At 36.2% G+C, this 27,058-nt stretch overlaps 1 protein-coding gene across 9 annotated transcripts in view; it reads right to left on the bottom strand.

Moving 5' to 3' along the window:
• Positions 1-27,058, bottom strand: part of PPFIBP1 (PPFIA binding protein 1) — a 211,428-nt gene that overhangs the window by 12,673 nt on the left and 171,697 nt on the right. For 3 of the 9 annotated variants that reach the window (XM_079139305.1, XM_079139310.1, XM_079139311.1), the window contains 13 exons: positions 23,962-24,046; positions 18,511-18,665; positions 13,272-13,387; positions 12,359-12,415; positions 10,711-10,771; positions 10,224-10,253; positions 7,806-7,977; positions 7,320-7,352; positions 4,504-4,654; positions 3,868-3,996; positions 2,189-2,339; positions 1,407-1,518; positions 1,205-1,293 (listed from right to left, as the gene is read on the bottom strand). In XM_079139305.1, the coding sequence (XP_078995431.1) occupies positions 1,205-1,293; positions 1,407-1,518; positions 2,189-2,339; positions 3,868-3,996; positions 4,504-4,654; positions 7,320-7,352; positions 7,806-7,977; positions 10,224-10,253; positions 10,711-10,771; positions 12,359-12,415; positions 13,272-13,387; positions 18,511-18,665; positions 23,962-24,046 (1,341 nt within the window). The remainder of the gene's footprint in view (positions 1-1,204; positions 1,294-1,406; positions 1,519-2,188; positions 2,340-3,867; positions 3,997-4,503; positions 4,655-7,319; positions 7,353-7,805; positions 7,978-10,223; positions 10,254-10,710; positions 10,772-12,358; positions 12,416-13,271; positions 13,388-18,510; positions 18,666-23,961; positions 24,047-27,058) is intronic. The other 6 variants (XM_079139309.1, XM_079139313.1, XM_079139312.1 and 3 more) reach the window with 4 other exon arrangements.

The raw sequence follows: 27,058 nt of genomic DNA, 5'->3' as shown, positions 1-27,058 counted from the left end.
TTAGTACTAACCCAAAGGGCTGTTGAAAATCAAGTATTAATATGAGTAAAATGCTTAAAAGGGTACGTAACACAACAAATATGCAATGTTACACATATCAGTATTATCGAATGCAGGTTCACATGATACTGCCGCCAATAAAAGGGTTTTGGTTCAATGGTAAGAGAAGAAAACAAATACCATGACCCAAAATTCACATTTCTTAGATATTAAGAGATTCTCACCCAAGTTAGTTAGTTACTCTTACTTAAAAAAGATGATATCTGTGGGATACCATCTAAGAATGGTATTCAAATAAAAGTATCTTAAGTAGAACATTAATCATGCTATGGAATCTAGAACAATATTCTCCTGGAATCCACCTCTTCCACTGTTGTGTTGTTTAAATTTTTTTTTGTGGTACTGGGGATTGAACTCAGAGATGCTATACCACTAGCTATATTTTCTTTTTTAAAAAATTGAGAGGGGGGCACTAAGTTGTCAGGCTGATATCCTCCTGCCTCAGCCTACCAAGTCACTAGGATTATAGCTGTGTACCATCACATCAGGTTCTCATTGTTTTAAAGTTGGGAGTTTTTCTACTCATTGGCTGGAAGGCTAGAAATGTACAGTAAAGAAGAAACCAGAGTGAAAGTCTAGCCTTCCCCTCTTCTCCTTTACCCCAGTAACTCCTGCCCTTACAGAACTGGGCTGAAGCCAGAAGTGTTTCAGGCAACAGATGTCCAAGAGATGGGAACGGAGAAGGTAAGTCACTTGGGTGTGGATGTCAGGCCAAAGAGGATGCCTCTGTTGAATAGTCATCGCATATGAGAATACACAACTTAGAAACTTCTAGGGCTTCAGAATGCCACATTCTATTTAAAAATGTCTTTATGAGATTTAATTCAATATGCCATAAAACTCATCTAGACATAGTATACACTTCAATGTTCACCTTTTTGAATATGTATAAATCAACCTTCTCTATAGCTTACTTTAAATTAAGTTTTGCTTAGCTTAAACTGAGGTTTCAGATCATCCCAGAGCAGTTGCAATCAACAAATTCCACAACTTCTAGTCACAGGAAATATTTCCCCTTCCTCAAGTTAAAGCAACACCTTCATACTCTGGTGGAACTATTATGAAAACATTATATTTTGGTTACTCATATGTTTTTCAGAGAAAAAAGTCTTAATCCTCCAAACCCTAGCAAAGTGTCACTTACAACTGTCATGTAATGCAGCATTCGACCATCTACCCGTCCTTCATCAAACTGGGTCTTATATTGGGGGAGGCCAATATCATCCAACCATCCTAAAGGACAGAAACCAGTGTTGTTACAGTGTCACAAAACATCTGTTTTTGTGATTAAAAAGAAAAGGCAACAATATTTATTTATTATTTTATTAAGAATAAAAAGCTCTTACTAGTGACCCAATTGAAATCTAGCTTCCCATGATTGGTTTCTTCCTCAGATCCCAGGGCTTGCAGGGCTAGCTGGAGTTTCTTTCGATGAAGTGAATGCTTGATTCCAAGTTCCTAAAACAATAAACAATAATTAAACTGATAATTCTATCTATATGGGCTTGATGACTCTGGAAAATGATGCAAATTCTTCCAAAATGAAGCTAGCAGTAAGGACCCAATCTACATTAAATCAAAACACTAACTCAGGCTAGTAAAATGTTGCTGGATAAGAGGCCCCCTAGAGAGCCAAGATGACCACAGTTTATTTAGTGATATGTTAGACAACCCCCAGTGACTCATTTTCTTTGTAAAACAGGAACTATAGCATGCAATGGGAACTTTACTCTTATTTTGTGCAAAATTTTAAACACCTGGGACACAGAACATTGGGAGTCTTTTCCTTTTGCAAAGCTAAGAACTGCATATATTACATTGAAAATATAAGTCAATGATAAAGCCACAAAATGATTTTAAGTCATATGAGCTTAAGGTTTAGTAGTATGGCTGTATAAATTATTTTTCAATAGAATTCTCAGTGGCTTATGTGTTCCACAAAGAATCATTAAGACCAGCCCTTCCTTTAAGTCCATGAGATGAAATAAGTATGAAGTGGCTGAAAACTCAAACCATTTCAAGATTACTAACTTTGGCTCCACCCGTGACCCTTCCTGGAATATAAAGCTATCCTATATTTACATTTTCTTTCTCTCAGTATTTTATAATAAAATAGAGAAGCAGTCACCTTCTCTAGATCTTGTTGAGAAGCCTGCAAAAGTGTTTGACCAGATGCAATCCAGTGCTTGCCAGAATTCAGGTAGGATCCCAAACCTTGTTCTGCAAGCCAATTACAAACTTGCTCCTTGGTCCATTTGGCAAATGGCGTATCCAAGTCACTGGAGGAAAATGAACAAATGCATGAGAAACAATTCAAAGACAATTTTGTGGCTTATCCTCAGTTTTGAACAACTCTACATTCAATAGATATGGATATTCCCTGGTGATACACAGCTGACCATGAAAAACAATTTTTAATGTGTATTTGGAGCAGGAAGTTGAACTAGAGCTGAAAGTTATCTTCTAAGACCACTGTCTTCATTTTAAATAAAACTACAAAAGATTTAATATGATTTAGCAAGAACTTGTTCTATAGAAAAATGCTAAGTTGAACCAACACAAGTCACTGTACCAGTTTCAACCAATGTTGTTTCAAGACTGGATTCCCAAGCAGAAAACAACTAGGATTGAAAAAACTCAAGTCTAACTTGAATGAACTTTTACAGAATTATGGTTTCTTTTCTGATGACAACATATGAGAAGAGGACAATATGCTGCCATTGAGTGTAGGAAAGAGTAATCAAAACAAAATTTGTATGCTTTTTCTTAGACACAGTATTCCTTCCTGTTTGGGGGTGAAGATGAACATGACTTTGAATTTTTTTTTTTTTTTTTTTTTTTTTAATGCACAAGGAAGTCCTTTATTGTGTTCAAAGAAAACATATGGCAAATGAGACCACTAGGTATTTGGAAAAGGCAAAGGGAATTTCCTCCTTGCGGAAACCTGTGTCCAGTGACCTGCCTGTGTGCGAGGGACTGTTTTAGATTTAGTATCAACACCTTGTACTGTATGTTTGCCAACTCCACCTTTCGCTTAGAAAGTCAGAATTGTTCTCCACTTTGATAAGGATGTAGGAAAAGTTCTTAAGAGTTTTAATACATAAAACATTACATAGCCTTGATAAGCCTAAGACTTCTGATAGAATTTGTCTTTAAGTGCTTTCAAAGACTCCACTAATCTCTAATATTTATTGAATGGCTATTATTTGCCAGATACTTAACACATATTAACTCATTTAATCTTCACAATCACCTTTTGGGGTGGGTCTTAATTATTATTATTATGACAAGAAAGTTTACATAGCATTAGAGTCATTGTTTATGATCACCTTGCTGGTAGAAAGTGGTAAGGATGGAAACCAAACCCAAGTTTCAACTCACTCTTGTGTGTGTGTGTGTGTGTGTGTGTGTGTGTGTGTGTGTGTGTATGGTGTGCTGAAGGGCAAACGTAGCATCTCACACATGCTAGGCAAGCACTCTGTACCACTGAACTGCACCCTGACTCCTTGAACCTACTTTTAACCACTATACTATCCATGGCTGTTCTTCATAGTATTTTCTAAAACAAAAATTATATAAAATACCACTATAGTACAGATGTGGCTGACACTTTAGCTCTGGCTCCTTTCCTAGCTCAAACAGCTCTAACCAATCACAGACAAACCACAGCACTCTAAAGATGATGGAGCCTCTTTGGCAGAAAGTTATACTTTTGATTATTTAATCAGGTGACAGTATACTGCAGGTGTCTCTGAGGCCTCGACACATGGGTAGAGATGCTAAAGTTCATTCACTGACTATTCTTACCTGTTAGACTGTCCCAAATCTCGAGACCAACCCAATCGGGGGCCTGCTGTTGCCCGTGTCCCTCCTCTTTTGAATTCAGGCTCAGCCATGTCATCTGGATTGAATGTAGTTGATTGACTTCTCCTAAGTCTGAAGGAGACACAACCCCACAAGGCTACATATTAGATATTGGGAAGTCTTAGACTTTAAAGTTAATCAGAACTTATTTTTTTGGCAGTACTGGGTATTGAACCCAGGGGCACTCTACTGCTGAGCTATACCCCCAGTTCTTTTTATTTTATTTTTTAAAATCTGAGACTGGATTTCACTAAGATGCCCAGGCTGGTCTCAAACTTGTGATCCTCCTGCCTCAGTCTACTACAAGGGTGCACACAGAACACAGCTAATCAGAATTTTTTTTAAACTGGTGTGTAGATTTGAGCTGTTCTTCCTTGCAGTGCAGTAACATAAAAATCTGTACTCAAGCTTTAACTGAGGCCTGATGAGTTAATGAATCTCAAGTCACAATCTTCCTTTCATAAGAGGAACATAAAAACTATAATTTCATATCCATTTTTCAGCCAGTTTTCCACTTATCCCTACATTTGAGCAAGAAGTAAGACAAATCCCACTCTACTCATTCACTCTTTTACTTACTTTCCAAAGAGTCTCATGATACCTCTGGATTTTTTTTTAGAATCTGGAGATGGTGGAGATAACTGGAAAGGACTATTCCCCTGTGAATCTTTGGCCTGAGAAGATGCACCAGTCAGATCTAGGTGCTCCACTGTCTCCTTCTCTGTTTCAGCTATTCCAAGAACAGAACAGAAGACTTGATGAATTTTAAAAGGCAGAATAAACATGATTAGAAATTAACCTTGGTTTTAGCAACTGTTAAGGATTCTTCTTCTGTTGCTCTATAAATCAGTGACTGATAGAGAGCTCCAATAAAAATGAAAAAATGGAACACAAATGTATATTCTATTCTACAGTTTACTCTCTTGAGTATAAAGTTCATTAACTTAAAATCATAACTGTGTTGAGATTAAAAGTGTGAGATGGGACTGCTAAAATATTTCCCCAAGTGATATGAACTCTCAGTGAAATTATCCTTAATCTTACAGTTAGTTTCATGGCACTGTTGACTACTTTCCACACTCTTAAAAGCACTATCTCCCTTTGTTGCTGTCCTGATACTCCTAGATCATCATCTGACAGTATCTTCTTTGCTATAGCATTCCTCCACCCTTTTTTTGGTACTAGGGATTGCACCCAGGGGCACTCTATCACTGAACTACATCCCTACCCTTTTTTTTTGAGATATTCTTGCTAAATTACTGAAGTTGGCCTCAAATTCGCTATCTTTCTATCTCAGGTGTGTGCCACTCAATGCATCCCTGGTTTCTTTTCCTCTTATTCCATTTTAAGATTGCAAGTTCCCTCTGTAGGATCTTTTGACAATCTTACCGCCTCTAAACTTGGCATTAATAATAGCTTTTGCTTGTGTGTGTGTGTGTGTGGGGGGGTACTAGATATTGAACCCCAGCGCCTCATACATGCTAGGCAAACACTCTATCACTGAGCCACATTCCCAGCCCATTTTTCATTTTAAAGCAGGGGCTCAATAAGCAGTGCCCAGGCTGGCTTCAAACTTGAGATCCTCTGGCCTTGGACTCCCATGCAGCTGGGATTACAGGCATGTGCTACTATGCCCAGCTTAAGCTTGGCACTAAGTGATGGTTTTACTCATTTATGAGCAGGTGGAATAAAAATTTCTGGGCCTAGTCTGATCTCCTAGTCTCAGTATCTGAATATTTGTACATGTTCCCAATTCAATGTGCCAGAGACATTTTGTACTCAAATCCATTCAATTTCCTTGAGTTTCTTAAATTTTATTTGATATTTAATTAATATTTTCCTTATTATTCCATTTAAAACTCTGTCATTTTCTTTTTATCCCTTTTTCTCCTTTGGCATTTAGATCACATCAGTTACTAAGTACTAGCTGACCCTCACACTGTGGTACTGGGGATTGAACCAAGAAGTGCCCAAACTTTTTTTTTTCTATTTTGAGACAGGGTCTTACTAAATTGTTCAGGATGGTCTTAAACTTGCAATCTTCCTGCCTACGCCTCCTGAGTAGCTGGGATTACAGGCATGAGCCATGGCACCCAGTCTAGCAATTTTTAAAGAAATTTATCCCAATTTATTATGACTTGGGCAGTGAGAGAATAATAAACTGGTATGCATAAATTTTCCTTTTGATATAAAGTTAGTACCTATTTATTTTGCTTTAAAATAACATCCACATTTGTCACTGCCAGATTTATTTTAGTTCTTTTAACTGTCAGTGGATAGTTGTACATTAACAAACATAAGGGCTATTATTTCTTCAATGTGAGATTTATACTTAATAAAGGAAAGTAAAAGTTGTACAAAAATCACAGGAACAGTATTGCAGCAAGATATACAAGTTGCAGAAGTTGACTTGTCTATGAAGCAGGGCTGTGATTACAGGTTATATGTAAGCAGCATTTGCCTCTAAGCATCAACAATTCAATTCTAAGAAAGATGCAGCAGATTATTTGAAAAAAGTTGTCTGAACAGATCATCTTATTTTATGCATCCAGTGCTCATTCTAGACATTTAAGACTACAAGAGAGAATGTCATTTTTGCTGGTCCACATGAATACATATGTGGATGTCTATATAATGTGACAACACCTACTGGGGAAACCCAAGGGAGTCTATCCATTCACACCCTATAGACAAGATGGGTACCGTGCCCCTGGGAATGTTGCCTAGCTCGCTCTCATTTTAAAAGAATCATTATAACCTTTTGAAGACTTTTTTTTTTTTTTTTTTCCTACTGAACACTGTGATACAAAAAGGAAAACTGAGCTTCCTCTCTTAAAATCACTTTTAGGTGACTCTTCAGATAACACTTAAAGTTGCCTCTGTTGTTGCTAAATGTTGTCTTCATCTTCAAAGCGGTAAGATGTCAGAAAAATGTTCCCCTAAGAGAAGTAAGCCTATAACTATCATCTTCAATGTCTTCTATAAGCCTCCCTACCTGACTAAAAACATTTCTTTTTGGAGGCTGGGGAAAAGGTACACACGGAAAAGGAAGTAGGAGTGAATGAATGATGATATGTGCACCAGGGGTGAGAGAGCTGGGAAGGACAATGCCAGGACACTCCTACCCTGGACTCTGCCACCTTCAGAGCACTTTTGGGGCCTCTTGGAGTTCCCCACAAGGTGACGACAGCCTTGGCTAAAACAGTGTTTAGGCTTGGAAGCAAAGGTTCTATGGAACACTTTTTAGCAGAAGATGGAAAAAGCAATCTGAAATAGAGAACTACATTTTCTGATTGCTGTCAGCTCACTTTCGAGAGATTATACAGGCCAAGAGCAAGGATTAGATAGGTTTGGAGCACAGTGCTGGTGAAGGCTGGCATGCAGGGGTACGATACCTAAGGTGGGTGCACTGGCACTTCGTTTACGATCTTCAGATATCCCAACAATGCACACAATCACACGCAGCCCAAAGGAGAGAACACAGGGGGTGACAAAATGAAACACAGATGAGACTTTTCCTCACAAATACACACCATGGAGGAAAGGCATGTGCTGTGCTTCTGAGGTTACACATAGATTCCACCAGGGCTGTCAAAAGGGGGTTAGCTTATCCACTATTAAACAGGTGGGACACTGTCTATAATGATGCCACGGACAATTGCAGTTTTAGATCTTTCTGCTATTTATACCACAGGAAACAGTATGGTGAGAATTGACACATCTTCACGCTGCTAAAGTAAAGTCACTGAAACATTATTTGCTAACTGTACCTGCCCCTCCCCATGTCATTCACCTTCATGTACAAATAGATGAATAAGGGAAGGGAAGAGATTGATCTTTTCCCTCAAAGATCAGGTCACATGCATCTCGGTCACACATACCCAAGTTTGGTGCACTTGCTGTCCTTTTGCTACTTTTGATTTTAAAGAAGCCTCGGCCAAAGGAAGATCTGGCTTTTCGAGTGCCAAAGGGGTTGTCATCCATGGAGGCATCGCGTCCTGGAACTTTGGGAGGGAGGTTCCCAAATGTGCTACTTTCTCCTGGAGTTTTATCCTGAGAAGGGGTGATAACAGCAAAACAGAGCATTGATGTGCACAATCCTTGGGACATACCAGGTCCAACACTAAACATTAGACCAAGATAAATGCATGTTTTGCTTAAAAGAATAACGAAGGACTGGGCATATAACTCAATGGTAGAGCACTTGCTAGCAAGCTTAAGGCACCTGGATTCAATCCCCAGAACCAGGAAGAAACAACAACAACATAAAAAAAAAAAAAAAAAAAAAAAAAACTGAAGTAACACATTGATTACCAATGTCAAATACAATACTAAAGTTTCAAAAAAAAAATTCACATTGAAAGCTACTTAAAAAAACAGCAATAGCAATAAGATAAACACCTTCATCACTAAACCATAATCAATGTGTTTACAGTTTAAATATTTAAGATAGAGAAATTCTCAAATTTTCCTTTTTTATTTTTTAAAGAATTTAATATTTATTTCTTATTTCTTTATTTTTTATGTGGTGCTGAGGATCTAACCCAGTGCCTTACCCTTGTTAGGCAAGCACTCTCCCACTGAGCTACAACCCCAGTTCAAATTTTATTTTATTTGCCTCATTCTTCAAAAGACATAGAATGAAAGTATTATAACCAGACTAGGTTTCTCACTTTTATTGCAATTATGATATAGAACTAGAATACAGTTCACAGTGTGTGGGTGGCGGGTGGGTGCTGGAAACTGAACCCTGGTGTGCTTTACCACTGAGAATATCCCCAGTCCCTTTTATTTTTATTTTGAGACAGGGTCTTACTAAGTTGCTGAGGTTAGCCTTCAACTGGAGATCCTGCCTTAGCCTCCCAAGTCACTGGGATTACAGGAGTGCACCACCATGCTTAGCACAGTTCACATTCTTATTTTACAACTGTATCAACAGAAGCCTAATGTAATTCTTCTGCAAAGCAGGCATTAGCCCTGACTTTTATATTAGCAATATAAGAAGATTCTGCTCTGTTACTTTAAATAGTCAAAGAGTAATAAAATGAAGGTGCAAATAGTAATTACTTATTTTGGGCTTTTTGGTTATCTGAATTGGCAATTATAGTATCACAGTATTATAGTATTATATTGTTTTAGTATTACATCAGAATGCTTCTAGTCTCATGTTTTTGTCTCTAATATCTTTTGCTTTCTGTTTCCTTCTTTTGCACAAGTAAAGGAAAGGGAAGGGAAAACACAAGCATTTAAGACAGGGATTTTATTCTATGTATCTATTGCACATAGTAACTGCAAGTTTACAAATGATGCGATGTAGCAGCAGTATTGTTATCTGTGTCTCAACACTGATGTCAAAATCCTTTAACCATTTACTGAGCTGACAAGACAAAAAAGGACTTAAATGACAGTTGTCTCTATCAACTGCCTTGCTAGCTTATCTACATTTAACACATGTACTAAAAGTGAACAGTCAGGAGACAGCCTCTTGAAGTAGCCTGTCAACCCAATTGTAACCTTTACGAGTTCAGATTGAAAAGGAGGGGAAACAAGTACATGTAAATGACATCCTAAAAACACCAAAATGTATGCCTCAGGTGAGAAATGGTGTTATAAAATAAACTCCTGGAATCTAAGAAGGCCTTTTTTTTGTTGTAGTTTTTTTGTTGTTGCACATTTCTGGGGACTGAATGCAGGAGTGCTCTACCACTGAGCTACACACCCAGTTGTTTATTTTTTATTTTGTGATAAGTTCTGATTAAGTTACCCAGGCTGGCTCTGAACTTGTGATCCTCCTAAGTCCCTAGGATTATAGGTGTGTACCACCACACCCTACTAAGAAGGGCTATTAATGAGGCCTGAGGAAGCCCATTTGTGGTCATTAAGAACATTGAGTAACATGGTTGTGAATTTGTAGTTTTGATTTTACTTAATAACTGATTGAGGTGATATTCATATAACATAAAATTAACTTTTTCAAAATGAATAATTCAGGGGCATTTACAATGTTGTGCAACCACTACCCCTATCTAGTTCCAAAACATTTTCATCATTCCCCTCACCAGGAGCAGTTTCCTCCATTTTTTACTCCTCTCACCTCAATACATATCTACATCCAGTCTCTATGGACTTATCTATTCTGGATATTTCTTAGAGATGGAATCACAGAATGTGACCTTGATGTCTTTCAACTAGCATGATGTTTGGTGGCTCTGAGTTTTGGTCTTCTGGAGACATTTAAGCAACTTACATGTAATAGAAGTTGAAAACATTTTTATATTTTAATTTGGATATAAAATTACCTCTGAAGACTTCTGAATAGACTCCTTTTCCTGTTCAAAACAATGACAACATTTAAGGTTGTTATATGAATCCTTAATATATTCAGAATTTGTCACACATTGTTCCAAAATTGGAAGTTTACATCACTTTTTTTTTTTTTTTTGGTGGTGCTGGGGATTGAACCCAGGGCTTTGTGCCTGTGAAGCAAGCACTCTACCAACTGAGCTATTTCCCCAGCCCAGTTTACATCACTTCTAAGCTACAAAATCTTAGTTTCATTTATTTCCTAAAATGTTCTATTAAAGTCTCTATTCTTGGTTTTATTAAACTACTTTCAATCCTTTATATTCGTAATTAATATTTATCATTAATCATGCCATGGTAGCTAATAATTATCCATTAAAGAAATCACAGGCATTTTTATAAGTTTTATTTGCAAAATGAGAAAAGATGAAGATCTCTAAATATTTTCTTCTGGGGGTAACAGAAAGAAAACACAGAACCTACCCCATTTGATGTCTCCTTCTTCAGATTGCCTAGGCTGCTGGACTTTTGTAGACTTGAAGTTCTAAAAAAAAAAAAAAACAAAAAAAAAAATAATAATTAGGATTAATAATATGTGACTCAGGTGCCTATTTCTAAGTAGATCATCTTAGTAAGAAACTAAAATTACGTGTATGGGTTGAATCTTGGAAATAAAAGAAAATCTGGAATCAGACAGTCACTTATGTACTTAACTAAATTATAACATTTAGTTCTTTTAAAAGCAAGGGTGGTTAACTGTCCTGCCAATAACTCTAAATGTCTCAAACATGTTAGAATAGCTGGAAAAGCACTTATTCTGATGTCAATATTTTAAAATAAGCCAGTGTTTTCCATGGACTAATGGTGCATCATTTGCATGTATATATTTATACCAGGAAATTTAAATACTCATATACTATTTATATCTAATTCTTCTAATAAAATCAAGAATGACAATTTTATTTTCCAAATCACAAAGGAATCACTTTTCTGAGCCTGCCAAAACAATCTGTTTTATAGTTTGATCCAAGCAAAATGGAGGAATCCCTATTGCTGTCCATATTAATCCATTAGTTATCTCAGGGAAGGCAAAATGATACTATAAACACTCAGAGACTTTCTCTTTCACATTATTAGCATTCAGTATACAGATATGGAAATGGACTTTCTTACAAACTGAAGGCAGGAATGTGTGACCAGTTTACAAAGAAAAAAAGGGGTGGGGAGTAGTTCAGTGGTAGAGCTCTCGCTTAGCATTCAAGAGACTATAGGTTTGATCCCCAATACCATTAAAAAAGAGAAAAGAGAGAGAGAAGGAGGGAGGGAGGGAAGGGGAAGGAGAGAGAGAGAGAGAAAAGGAATGTATTTCCTCTAAAAATTATAATATAAATATGTGAACTTTTAAAAGGCATCTCTTCTGTATTTATGTGTACTTAAGTTGCTAGTAGTGTTGACAACCAACTAAAGTAAAAGATAATGGCAAGAACAGAAATAACCTTGTCTTTTGAGTACTGCTCTGTAAAAAGACTTTTCTAATTTAATACAGATTGCAACTTGGATAAATATTCATATTAGGTCAGTTTATTAAAGTGAAAGTATAAAAATTTTAAAATGAAACAAAAACCAACAAACAACAATAACCTAAAACTATTTCAACTTTTCCAGTCATCATAACACCCTCTGGGATTCTTTTCTGCTGGAATCAAAAATACAAATTAGCACAAAAATGAAGTAAAAGCACTGAACTTCAAATAAAAACTGATAAAGGCTAAAGATCCGCGAAGGCATGAACTGATGGTATATTAGTGTTTCTTTGTAAACTTACAACCCTCCACTCCCACCCAATTATTATAGCTAGGCATTAATTTATTGATTAATTTAGGGCTGGGGTTGCAGTTTAGTGGTGGAGCCTTTGCCTCATATGTGTGAGGTACTGGGTTTGATCCTTAGCACCATGTAAAAATAAATAAATAATGTGTCCATCTACGACTAAAAATATTTAAAAAGAATTTTAACGGACATTCATTGTCACCAACATACTAACTGTTAATATTGATTATTGTTAGTGTAAGAGACCTCTTCTTTCTCAAGGCTCAATCACACTTTTGACATTCAATAATATGTAACTTACAAAAGACCATCACACAGCTGGTTTTCGACAGCAGCACCAAGGATTGTTTTTCCATCACTAAAATGTAAAAAAGGTATTTATTAATGTCATGAATAAAAGATCTTAAAATGATCCCTGACTTAAGATGGTGTTAAGTCCTGAAAATCCCATAATAAGTTGAAATGAAATATCATCATGTTGAACATGCCTACCCAACAATGCAGCTTAGCCTAACCTACCTTAAACACAGGATACTCACACTAGCCTACAGATGGGCAAAATCACCTAACACAAAGCCTATTTTACAAGAAGTATTAAATAGTTCATCTAATTTACTGAATACCATATTGAAAGTGAAAAACAGCAACAATGTAAAAGCAGAAAAATCACTGAGTTAAACCATTGTAGGTTAGGAACTATCTATATGTTCTATGTGAACATAACTGTCAAGAACTAAACAGGAATAGTGAAAGAAAGAAGCTATTTGTATTTTTTAATATTCTGCTTTATTTTATTTGGCCTACATGTAAGATTAGGCAATGAGGACTATGCTGGCAAAAAATTCTATTTGCCTTATAGACAGATTCCCTCTCCTGTTTCCTTCATAGCCATCTTTTAAACAGCCTTGTGGTACATGACTGTTACTACCCTGCTTACAACCCTGGTGACCCATGATCTAGGAAGTAAAATCCAAGTTCCTTAAAACCTCTCTCTAACTCACCCATCTCACATTCCCAGGCTCAGGTCCCATTACTTCCTGCTTTATACCTTACTATCAATAATACACAACTGATTATGGGTTCCCGGCATATGTCTTCCTGTTTCTCATTTCCTGAATGAAAACTGTGTCTGTAAATACATGTGAAGCCTTTCTTTTTCATTGATCTACTTTTGTGAACATTTATATTGCAACAGTAGGCTACAAATGACATACTTCTCTTCAAATGACGTCTCTGGCTTAGGAGGCACCTTGGATTTTTCAGGAGTTTCCACTCCTACAGATGTTGGCAATAATGAAGGGACTGAAACTTGCAAGATGCTAGTGTGGAACTGTAATTATAAAAAGTACACATATACAAAACATCAATCATTCAATCAAACAAGCAAAGATTTAAGCCACAGAGTAACAAAACATAAATAAGATGAATAAATGGTCTATTAACAAAATCTTTTACACCTGTGTTTAGAACTCTATTCTAATATTTATAAAATTATTTCAGAAAACAAGCATCTATATAAAAAAGTATTAATCAAAGAAAACATTCTGGAGAGAGGTAATTTTTGAACTTGGTTCTGAGAAAGACATTGAATACTGTGAATAAGACTGTATCAAGTACCATTAAGCAAGTTCACAGCAAATATTAATAACTTCAAGCCCTGGCTGAATCCTTGGCTCTGACACACTCACATATGTTATTTTAACTGCATTAGTCTCCTCCTCTGTATAATGAGCATGACAGTGCCCATCCTCCAGGGTTGCAATGACTTAACATGAGAGTTGAATAGATAAAAATACTTATTGTAGACAAAGCACAACTTTCATTTTAATTTGTGCCATTTGCCTAGTATGGTGCATAGCTCAAATTAATCATTATTCTGTGTGAACTAGTTGACTAATTTCAATTCACAGAATTGGTAAAAAAAAAAATGTAATTTAAATCAATTACAATGTACTTTGTGGTTATCACTAAAATTTTTTGCTTAATAACAATATTTACAGCAACAAGTAAAATGCATGACACATTTTCTTGAATGCTTCATGTATTCTAAGACTAGAATCTGTAAAAGAACTTTAATATTCAGGGTTTCAGTTAGACTGTGGGTCACATCAAGAACTAATAAATGAAATATTTATAAAATATTCCAGTAAGAAAATGACCAAAATGTATCCCAGTAAACTCCTGCAAGTTAGACAGTTAGTGACAGCTCCTCAATTCTGAAAGGGAGACAGCAAGGACTCACTAGGACACACTTCTACACAATACTCAATCAGCAGCAGTTTCAACTTAGTAACCACATACCAACAGCTGATGTCAGCTCACTCCTGCCTCTGAAATCCACCAACTCTTAAACTTCAAGCATTCTAAAAACTCCATATAGGATCAGCTCATAAAGCTCATTTGGTTAAGCAAACAATGAACTCAGCTTTGTAATTTTTGTTTCTGTTGTTGAGTGGTGGTCTCATCCTTTGACACTATATAAGGTTATAAAAGGGGTGTAGCTCAGTGATAGAGCATTTGCCTAGCATGTGTAATGTCCTGGGTTCAATTCCCCCCACTGGAAAAAAAAATTAGATGTGTGTGTGTGTGTGTGTGTATAAAAGGTTATGAAATGAAGTCCTATTATTTCACTATTATCTTTTTTTTTTTCCAGGTTGAATCTTATAATTAATCCTGGACAACTTACTTAGCCATCATTCCTGTTTCCTGAAGTTCATGTATCTCCTTGGATTTCTAATTATGAGGGGAAAATAATGACACTAACAGTTTGACCCACTTTCATGATTTGTTTTTGAACTTTAAGGCTTTAGCTCTAGGCTCAAATCTCCCTTTTGGTTCTTCTTAAGTAATGTGGCTAAACTCCTCAATTCTCATCCAACTATTTTTGCTCCAAACTAAAAACCTATCATTAAACCAGCATTCACATAGCAAAGACTCTTGTTTAAAGACGGGAGATCATCTGGGTGTATTCTACATGTCACAGCAGCCCCTCTGTACAAATGAAGCATACTCACTGTCAAATGTTATTTTTCCTTTCAGTATGAATATATAGTTAGTAAGCAGGGGATTTCCCCCTCTAAACTAGTTATTATTCCTTAATTCCTGATCAATGATATATGACAAACGTCCTATCTGACATTTAAGAGAAATATTAGTTATTTGCTCCTTGAATTCATTTTCATTCAATTCAAATTTCCCTTCCTCATTATGTAATTATCAAGAACTGATATGAGAAAGTAAAGATATCCATTTGTTTTCTTCTAACTATAGCAAAATGTGAGAGGAGAGATGACCAAAGAAGGAACTGATAAATGTAAGGGAGTTAAGACTAGTTAAATAAAACTATTTCCCATTCCCAGTCTTAAATTATACTAAAATTAAGACATGGTTTCAGGGTAAAGACAAGCACAAGTACTGTCAAAAAAACCTGGTCTCAGATGAAGCCAGGGGCATGGCAGTAAAGCCTTTTAGTTGACACTACAAAAAGACTGAACTGTCTCACTGAACCATTTAAAAAACCCAAAGACTGAAAATCAGGGGCTGCCCTCCAGCAGCCTTAGAGGGAGACTAAGAAAAAGGCTTCTTGTGAAGACACGTGGATATGCTTTTATCTCCTGCAGAGGATCATAAAGGGATTCACAGGGGATTCCAAGTATTTAAAGTAGTATATCACTGTTCAACATCTCTAGCAAATTAAAATTACACTGAGATTCTACCTCACTCCAGTCAGAATAGCAATGATCAAGAATGCAAGCAACAATAAATACTGGCAAGAATGTAGGGAAAAAAGGTTCACTCATACATTGTTGGTGGAACTACAAATTGGTGCAACCACTCTGAAAAGCAGTATGGAGATCAATCATTCCACCCAGTTATCCCACTCCTTGGTATATATCCAAAGGACTTAAAATCAGCATACTACAGTGACATAGCCACACCAATGCTTAGAGTAGCTCAATTCATGATAGCTAAGCTATGGAACCAACCTAGGTGCCCTTCAACAGAAGACTAGATAAAGAAAATGCGGTATATGTACACAATGGAATATTACTCAGCTATAAAAAAGAATGAAATTATGACATTTGCTGGTAAATGGAGGGATCTGGAGACTATCTTGTAAGTGAAATAAACCAATCCCCAAAACTAAGGCCAAATGTTCTTTCTGATATGTGGATGCTAACACACAAAGGAGGTGGGGAGGTGGCAATAGAAGTTCATTGGATTAGACAAAGGGAAATGAAGGGAAGGGAGTGGGGGTGGAGATAGGAAAGATGGTGGAATGAAATCATACATAACTTTCCTATGTTCATATATGAATAAATAACCAGTTTAACTCCACAACATGTATAACCACAAGAATGGGATCCTAATTAGGATAAGTTATACTCCATGTATGCATAATATGTAAAAATGCTCTCTACTCTCATGTATATCTAAAAAGAACAACAACAAAAAAAAAAAAAAGAAAGAAAGAAAGAAAGAAAAACCAAGTAGTATACCAAATCAGACACAAAGGGACAGAGCTGGTAGAAAATGAAAAGGTGGCTTGGGACCTCTATGACACTTTTACAGGTACAAAACTGCCTGTAAATACTTATCTGCAAATACTTAAAAAGGAAAGAAGACTCGGATGGAAGAACAGAGCCTGGAAGACTGGGCCCTAATACAGGAACTGGTAACACTTGCCTAGATAAATTTTGAAATTGCTGCAGACTATGGCTACTTGTGTGCCTTTAATTTTCTATCTCTCTTTCCATCTATCCATTCATCCTAGGGATTGAACCCTTGGGTACTTTATCACTGAGCTACAACCTTAGTCCTTTTCATTTTTTTTTATTTTGAGACAGAGTCTTGCTAAGTCACCAAGGTTGGCCTTGAATGTGAGATCCTCTGGCCTTATCTTACTGAGTAGTTGTTCTTATAGGCACATGCCACTGAGCTCAGTCAATTTCCCCTCCTTTAAATGGGAGAGCCTATAGTAGTTATAGTACACTTATCCCACCACTGTAGTTCATGTGTAGGGGGTAGTGGTGCAGAGGGGAGGTAACTAGCCCCCAGCTACTTAAATTGAAATGATAGTCAAGAAGCTATATTCCAGACTGTACCTGAGGAGTTTCACTTACATCTTGATCTATCTGGATGACCAGCTTCTAGAGATCTTTGGAGAAAGGCTGACTATGCAGGCGACAGGGATGTAAATTGTGGCCAGAGGGTAAAATGATAGACTATATTTTCTAAATATGGTTGTATCAACATATCCCCCATGAATTCTTACAGTGTGATATTTTGACTTGTCAATCAAGAGACAGTGTCTAAGTTCCCTCTCTTCGGTTCTGGGTCACACCGAAGAGAGGTTATGTAACTTCTGAAATAAGTCATAACAGATGATACAAATTTGCCTGGTCCTCTTGGGATTCTCACCCTTAGGACATAGTCACCATACTGTGAGGAAGCCAAGCAATCACATGTAATTTTAGATAGGTCTTCAGCTGAGGTTCCAGTCAACAGAAAGCCTCCACCATAGGACATATGAGCTCACAGCCCTCAGAGAAATCAAGCCCCTGGCCTTTGTGAGACCCCTGTCGATACCAAATGGAACAGAGATAAGACATGCTTGCAGAGCCCTCCCCAACTTGCATGTCCGTCAGCAAGTAGGTACTGTCATTTAAGCTGCAAAGTTTTTAATTAGTGTATAACAGATAACAAACTGATGTATGTACCAGTCTGATGTAAATGAGTTTAAGAATGTTTATTTCCTGGGCTGGGGATATAGCTCAGTTGGTAGAGTGCTTGCCTTGCAAGCACAAGGCCCTGGGTTCTAATTCCCAGCACTGCAAAAAAAAAAAAAAAAAAAAAAAAAGAAAGAAAGAAAAGAATGTTTATTTCCTACAGTGGCTTTTTCCAAGTTTAAACAAGTCTGAGGGAAATTTTATTTAATCATCTTTCAGAGTCACCATCAGAAATGACTAAAATAAAATTTACTTATATCTCATTTTATCCCCCCTTATTTATTTCCTATGTATTCTTTAATAAATATTCTAATCTTGTACGTAAAATGATATCTACCTCCAAGGGATTTTTCCTGAAAAAAAATTTTTGAGACGGGTTCTGTTGCTTAGGCTGGTCTCAAACTCCTGGACTCCAGTAATCCTCCTGCCTCAGCATCTCAACTAGCTGGGACTATGGGTGCATGCCAATATAGCTGATTTGTTTTTCCTAAATTTCATAAGCAATTTTGACGTTGCCCACAGCATTTTTTTAAAGAGGAAAGAAGCACAGATTAAAGACAAAGAATGGGGAAAGAGAAAAACCTGTAGGGCACAAAAAATTACTAGAACCAACTCAGTAATTAAACTGAGAAAAGAATCTATGTTTTCATGTTATCAACAGTGTTTTAACTTTTAATGACACAATCTCTTCATCTTGAAGAAAATATTGACATTCTGTAGTTACCTCTTCTGGAACACTTGTGTTGAATGGGTCACTACTGGGAGATCCCATTACTGGGGAAGATGATGGACTTTTCTCTATGTCACTAAAGCCCTGTGCATCCAACAAAATGGAGATGGAACTGGAATTGAGCAGATCTTCATATTCACCATCTTTGCCTAAAGAAAGACAAAAGCAAAAAAGAAGACAATAGCAACTCTTCACTTATTTTACTTTTTTAGTAAGAAAAGAATCCCAATTATATAAAACATACTTTTGTTTCCCTTTTCCTTTTTTTTTTTCTCTTGAGAGGGTGTGCTAGGGATTGAACCCAGGGCCTCATGCTAATAAACATGTACTCTACTACTGAGCTATATACTGCCATTCCCAAATGTAAAAATTTTTCTGATTCTCAAAAATCTAAGAGTCAGTTTTTCCTGGCATCACTTGAAAAACAGCTACATGTAGAAACAGCATCGTTTTATTTACTTATTTATTTTAGACAAAAGTACAAAGTTAATTTAATAGGGAAAGGATAATATTTTCAACAATTTGTGCTGTAAAAATTGGACCTTCATTTGCCAAATGACAAAAAAATATTTAAACAAAGAAAAAAAAATTTACAAGTACTTTACTCATGTCTTATATAAAAATGGACTCAAAGTAGATCATAGACCTAACTATAAAACATTAAAATTAAAATTTAGAGGAAAACGTAGGAGAAAGTCCTATGATGATGAGTTATGCCAAGAGTGTTTAGGTATGACATCACAGCATGACCCATGAAAGAAAATTTGGGTAAAATTGGAACAGATACTTTACCACTGAAATGGTTACATTTTATATTATCACCAGTACTGTATGAGGGTTCCAATTTCTCTACTATCCTTGCAAACGCTTGTTATTTTCCATTTTTAGAAAAACTGTAACATTCTAATGATGTGAAGTACTATCTCATTGTCATTTTGATTTGCATTTCCTAACATCTAATCATGTTGAGTATCTTTTTTTTTCAGAAATATTAACTTTTGATATTTTCTTTGCAATACACATACTTGTTTACAAAATATACAAAGACTGGAAAACTCAAGTATCAGCAAATAATGCAACTGAAAATTAACAAAACACATAAACAGGTAACTCATTGAAGAGGACTATCAAATGGCAAATAAGCATATGAAAAAATACCCAGTATTATTTGTTGTTAGAGAATTTCACCATAATGGGATATCTAAGAAATTGCCTGTGGTTTTAAACACACACACACGTATGTATAAATAATATATACATATACATATATACACATATGTACATATATGTATATAGTTTTTATTTGCAAAATAAAAAAGTGTTAACAAACAATAAAATGAATCTGTTGCTGTGTACCATATGATAAATGAGAGAATGAACAATTGCAATAAAAGTATTCCAACAATCTCTCTGAGCCTGACAGCAGGAATATTCAACCCATTTTCCAAAATAGTAATCATCAAACCTATCATTCCAATTTTCCAGTGACTTTTATATCTGGTGTTTTTTTTCAACAATAATTAATTTTAATATAAATGATTTAGTTATTATAATTAAAATGTATACATGCTCAATGTGTGTAAAAAGCAAACAATAACTATATGCTCTATACATATGTCAAACTTTAAATATTAATACATCAATAGACTAAAAGCAAAAGAAGGGGAAAGTAAGCCTGAGAAATCTGTGGATAAGCTGCCTATCTACTTAATTGATTTAAGGCAATGGAGCAGCCTGGAATGTGACCTCCTCTATTCTGCCATCTTGGATTTCCTAGCAGCATCTTAAACTGTGAGCACCTAAGGCCCATGGTTCCTGTGCTACTGAATATCCAGTGGCATTATTAGTAGAGGAAAAATCATGTTTGATTGGGTTATTAACTCACAAGACTGCAATAAAACTAAAAGCTAAGTTATTTCAACAAACCTGGAAAATTGGGGGTTTTACACATTTTAGTTTAGGAAAACAAAGCTGATACAACAAACTAATTCTGAATAGGAACATAGTCCCTATTAAAATAACTCATTTTTCATCACTGCTCTGGAAAATACACAGAAAGGAAAATAGGAAGAGAAAAAAAAAGGCAGAATTTAATCTTCAAAAAGATCCTTTTATACCATTTCAAAGCAGAAAGAACAGAGAAAAGCGACCACATATTCAGCAAAGCAGTGACTTTATTTCTTTATATTTATAGAAATGAAGATTAACTGATGAACAATATGGTACCAGATAGTCATTTTTAAAAAGCAGAAAGAAGGATGCTTACAGCTAATTTCTAAATGTCACTAAATGCTAAATCATATACTGTTCAAAGATCTTAATCAGACCATACCTTCTTAAATTGAAGTATTACTAGAATTTTATTCTAATTTTACAAGAATTTAAATGTTATTAGAGTTGAATGAAGATTAAATAAATGAATATAAATGCTAGTGAGATCACTGTTCATATAACTCTTCACTGGAACAGGGCATTTTCTTAAATGTTTTATGAAAACCTATGCATTATACATGGCTAAAACTACCTTTTGGCCGGGGGTGTAGCTCAGGGGCAGAAGATTTGCTTAGCGTGAAGTGAATACCAGCACAAAAACCCACAAAGCACTAGCTTTATTATGTTTTTTTCTGTTGCCAAGGATTAAACCTAGGGTCTTGGGCACACTTAGGCAAACACTGTCACCGAGCTAAATCCCCAACTCCAAAAACTACCTTTCTAATCTACATATTTATGTGCACAGGAAAAAAGGACTAGAAAGAAATATGTGAAAATGTCAATAGTGACCATGCTAGTGCAATTTTTTAGTGGTTTTTTTTTTTTTTTTGTGTGTGTGTGTGTGTGTGTCTTTTCTCTATTTTCTAAACGTTTTAGTATATAGACTACGGGAATTAATACTCTTCCTTTTTATTGGTGCATTATAATTATATATAATAGTGGAATTAATTATGACATATTTGTACATGCATATGACATAACTTGACCATTCTTATTCCATATCTTTCTTGGGTTTTAAAAGTAAGAATGGCTGGGCTGAAATTCCATAAAATCAACCAGTATTTTAAATGCTATGTATGTGTAAAAATTAATCACTTACAAACTTGAAACATTCCTTAAAGACAGACTTGAAGGCATGGAAAATGCTAGGTGATAAGAACTGTCATAGTTCACACTGATGATTAGAGGGTGATTTGCTTATTTAGATATTTACAAAATCTTCATATGTCAGTATGAAAAGATAAAAGGCTCTTTTTTCCCTCTAAAATATTGTGGTCCAAAGCAGTTTTTTCTTTGTGAACTTATCAAAACTAAAATTTCAAAGTGCGAGTGTTTCATGAGTATTTTTCAAAAGACATGTTCATTTCCAGTGCTTACTTTTAGAGCAAATAACTACCTATGACTTACTGAGAAACAAGAGCACTTTCCAAGTTCCTCACATTTTTGTTTTGAATGATGCTCAAATTTTTTCCACGTTTGAAGACAGCCAATTGTCTCACATATAAAGCAGTAATAAATAGAACTAACAATACTTAGATGTCTTACAGATTTTTTTTGAACTCACATGTTTAGAGATGAACTCATCTCCCTTAATCACCCCAATGTTCTTTCTCAAGGTTTCCCCATCTAAGTAAATGGAATCATCACCTATAAAATTACTGTGTCAAAATCATCTATCTTTTGATTTTTTTTCCTCTTTACTCTCAACTAATTCATCACATCACTGTGTTGATTTCAATACTACACCACATTCCCAATCAGACCAAGTCCCAATATATCTTTTCATATGGAATACTACAAGAGTCTTGATTGCTTTCTCCTGCTCCCAATATTGCTCTCTTCCTGGTCCAGTTGTTACACAGACCATGCTGTAGGCTTGTTAAAACCCTGCAGTGGATTCCTCCACACTTGAACAAGAGCTGAACCTCTCCCCCCACAACTGAACTGCTACTCATCTCATCACCTCTCTCCCCACTGCTCACTACCTTCCAGTCACACTGGTTTCCTTTCACCTCTTAAATACACCAGCGTCTTCCTTCTTCTAGGTCCTTTGCACATGCTGCTGTTTTCCTTCTGTAGGCTATCCAATCAACTTCTTAGAGATGCTCTTCCTGGTCAACTAATCTAGTATCCTTACACTCATCAGCTTGTATACTTTCTGGCAGAAATCAGTTGCTTAGGACCAGACTTCCTCAACAGGACTCCCATAGCACAAGAAATAAAAGCAAGAATCAATAACTGGGATAGATTCAAACTAAAAAGCTCTCTCTCAGCAAAGGAAACTATCAGTAATGTGAAGAAAGAGCCTACAGAGTGGGAGAAAATCTTTGCCAATCATACTTCAGATAGAGCACTAATCTCCAGAATCTATAAAGAACTCAAAAAACTCTACATCAAGAATACAAATAATCCAATCGACAAATGGGCTAAGGAAATGAACAGACACTTCACAGAAGAAGATGTACAAGCAATCAATAAACATATGAAAAAATGTTCAACATCTCTAGTAATAAGAGAAATGCAAATCAAAACCACCCTAAGATTCCATCTCACCCCAATTAGAATGGCGATTATCAAAAATACAAGCAACAGGTGTTGGCGAGGATGTGGGGAGAAAGGTACACTCATACATTGCTGGTGGGGCTGCAAATTAGTGCAGCCACTCTGGAAAGCAGTGTGGAGATTCCTTAGAAAACTTGGAATGGACCCTCCATTTGACCCAGCTATCCCACTCCTTGGCCTATACCCAAAGGACTTAAAATCAGCATACTACAGAGATACAGCCACATCAATGTTCATAGCTGCTCAATTCACAATAGCCAGACTGTGGAACCAACCTAGATGCCCTTCAATTGATGAGTGGATAAAGAAACTGTGGTATATATACACAATGGAATATTACTCAGCCATAAAGAATGACAAAATTATGGCATTTGCAGGCAAATGGATGAAATTGGAGAATATCATGCTAAGTGAGATAAGCCAATCTCAAAAAGCCAAGGAACGAATGATATCGCTAATAAGTGGAGGATGACACATAAAGGGGGGGAGGGAAGGGTTAATGTTAGGGTTAGAGTTAAGGTTAGGGAGGGGGGCAAGTATGGAGGAAGAAAGTACTGTATAGAGGGTAAAGAGGGGTGGGAGGGGTGGGGGGAAGGGAAAAAATAACAGAATGAATCAAACAACATTACTGTATGTGGATTTATGATTACACAAATGGTATGCCTTTGCGCCATGTACAAACAGAGAGGCAACATGTATCCCATTTGTTTACAATAAAATAAAATAAATAAAATAAAATAAAATTAAAAAAAAAGAAATCAGTTGCTTAATAATATTGTTCAATAAATAAATGAGCTAACGAATTTTAGGATAATTCAAGAAATTGGGGCCAAATGTACAAGTTCATAGCCACTTGAAATCAAGTAAAGAAGTCCTTAGAAAAGTCTCTACCTTTTTTACCTTGTGCCAGTACCACCGTGTCTTGCATTTTCTTGTACCTGTTTAGGCACTGTCGGAGATCTTCTATTTTTCGATCCTATTAATAAAATAAATTATCATCTTTAATACTATGATTTTAAAATAGTAGAGGTAAATCTGATGGAAAGAATAAGTAGACAAGAATTATTTACATTATTCAAAGAATACTTCTAAACTTTAGTAAGCCTGGAAATATCTAGAATATTTTTCCTACATATAGCGGAGATATGGAAAAAGTACCTCTGAATTTAGAGATCCTATCCTTCAGCTTCCATCTTTAAAAAACAAAAGCAAAACAGGGTAGTAAGATACAATTTAAAAAAAAAAAAATCAGCTTTAATTACTCTCCTTTTGAAAGAAAAACCTAAAACCTATGTTTGCTATCTTTATTAGCCACCATTAATTGCTATCTAGCTTCTCCCTTCTTAAAACTCCCAAAGTGGCTTTGATTCATCACCACTGACCTCCTACCTATTAAACGATATATTAACAATTAACAATTTTCATACTTTTTTCTAAATTAATCTCTATCTGGAACTTTACTGACCCCATTCTTAACTCCTTTCACTTCTCTATCCACTCTTTCTTTTAATTTCTTAATCCCTTAACCAGATATTCATTATCATTGTCTTCTCCTTCTTATTTATTTATTTATTGGTGGTGCTAGAGATCAAACCCAGGGCTTATGTATGCCAGCTAAGAGCTGCTACCACTGAGCTACATCCCCAGCCTTAAATATTCTACTTTTATAACCCCCATTATTTCCCAGCCTGAACTATAAAATGTTATAGCTTCAAGGTTCTGTCCTTGACCTTCTTTTTTCCCATGCCCTCAATTGTGGCAATTAAAATGGCCTCCCTAGCTCCTGATTCTGATTCTGGGCCTGGACATGTGACTTAATTTGCCCAATAAGATCGCAACAAAGTATTTGCACATTGAGGCTGCCCTAGGGAACTCTGAGGAACTATGTGAAAAAGCCTAGGCTAGTCCACTGGAGAAAGAGAGATTATCTGGAGATGAGACAAGTCATTCAAGATGGGGTCGACTTAGACCAAAGTGTCAATCACCAAACATATAAATTAAACTATTCTAGGCCATCTATTCCCTCTGAGATGCTAACTTAGAGAGATTAGCTAAGCCAGCCTAGACCAGAAACTCCTCCCCAGTCACAGAAGCATAAGTAATGATAAATGTGGTATCTCAACAAGCAAAATGTGTTTTCTTATGAAGCAAAAGCTAACTGATACATCAACTGTAGGTTAGCTTCCACAAATTTACAATTCTGTATTTCTTCTAAAATTGATGGGGTTCAATTCCCACTCTCTTTTTTTCCCTGGGGATGGAACTCAGGGGTACTTGATCACTGAGTCACATCACCAGTCCTATTTTGTATTTGATTCAGAGACAGGGTCTCACTGAGTTGCTTAGCATCTTGCTTTTGCTGAGGCTGGCTTGAACTCAAGATCCTCCTGCCTCAGCCTCCTGAGCTACTGGGATTACAGGCATGTGCCACTGTGCATGGGCCCACTAACTCTTAATTCCAACTTAATTTTAAAATTTAAATTTGTGTGCCAATTTTCTACATGAATTCTCCTTTACTATGTCCCATAGGCACATCAAATTGAATATATCTAAAATTAAGCTCATTATTTCCCCCTAGTACTTACTTAAGCTTCTCCTTGGATTTCCTTAACCCTTTTAGGGTACCATCATCCACCCAGTTGCTCAAACCAAGAATTTACTCTCATTTCTCAAATCCAGAGATCTGTAAAGCTTGTCAACCTGTAAATTTCTCTAAGATTTAGTCCCTCCTCACCAATTCACTGCTATTGTTTGATTTCAAGCCCTCTTCATTTCTCATGACTATATCAATATCCTCTTAATTGTTCTGTGTTCATTATCCCTCCATTATTCTTGCTTCCATTCTGCCACCAAAGTTAGCTTTCTAAAAATAGTAATTTACTTTTGTCATTGCTCAAGGTCTACAAGCTCAGTCCCCAAATCATGAGCCTAGCAAACGAAGTTGCTTTGGTCAGTCAAACCACACAGCCCCAACCCCTGGATATCATGCTCTTGCACCTTCCTGGAATGCCGTGGGCTGTTTCAAGCCTGGGTTTCAACATGTGTTTTGGCTCATGGGCCCTTTGCCAACAAGTCTTCATATTCCTGATGAACTACTGTTTCTCCTTTGAATTTTCCTATTTGAACCCTGGAGCCCCCAAGAAAGTTATGTTACTCTTGGTGCTGTTACAGCAGCTTGGGCATCTAGTAGGAATTCATTCAACATTGGGAGTTTTGCTTATTGTTGCTTTTTTAGTTGTAAAAACTAAAACGAAATCAATGTCAGTCATTTTTTTTGTTGTTTAAAAAAAAGGTATGGTGGGCAGCTTGCTAATTATTTTTATTTTTATTCAATACTGGGAAAGACTAGAAAAAGAAACCTGCACATGGGTGGGTGGGTATGACAATGAGCTTATTTCCACAGAAAAAAGAGGAAAAAAAGAAAATGAAAGATAAAAATAAAAAAGGAGGCAAGAAAAACAGAATAGGCAAGAATTAGAGCAAGTTATGATAAGAGAAAATGATCAAGACAAAGTTTTTGGCATTTTTTGCTTTTTTAATTCCTTGAAATTACTCTTTTTTGGGGAACATATCCCTTTGTTCTGTACATTCAGGGACACAAAGGGGAGAGTAGTTCTGACAACATGAACTGGACCCAACAGTTGTGGCCTGATAGATATATGAATCCGTATATGAATGGTCATATAGGCCACAAAGAAACACCTCACCTTGATGGGTAACTGCATCCCTGCTCATGATAGGATGGAACACCAGATGTCAGAGAGGCGAAACCTGGAGGCCCTGGTTTCAGAGACACCGGTTTCAAACCAAGGTAGCTAAGATAAAACCCAAGTCCATATATAATATCATGAGGTCTGTACCTCTATTTTGGGTATTTTACCCCTCTGGATGATAGATAATTCTAAATATGAAAGAGGTCAGGAGTGTGAAGGAAATCATATGTATAGCCAAAAAAAAAAAAAAAAAAAAAGAGGGACTAAGAAGCTAA

The sequence above is a fragment of the Sciurus vulgaris genome (assembly GCF_902686455.1).
Source record: "Sciurus vulgaris genome assembly, chromosome: 5".
In the NCBI taxonomy this organism is placed as follows: Eukaryota; Metazoa; Chordata; class Mammalia; order Rodentia; family Sciuridae; genus Sciurus; species Sciurus vulgaris.
The sequence above is the reverse complement of the archived record's forward strand: the minus strand, read 5'-3'. Positions and strand labels throughout refer to the sequence as shown.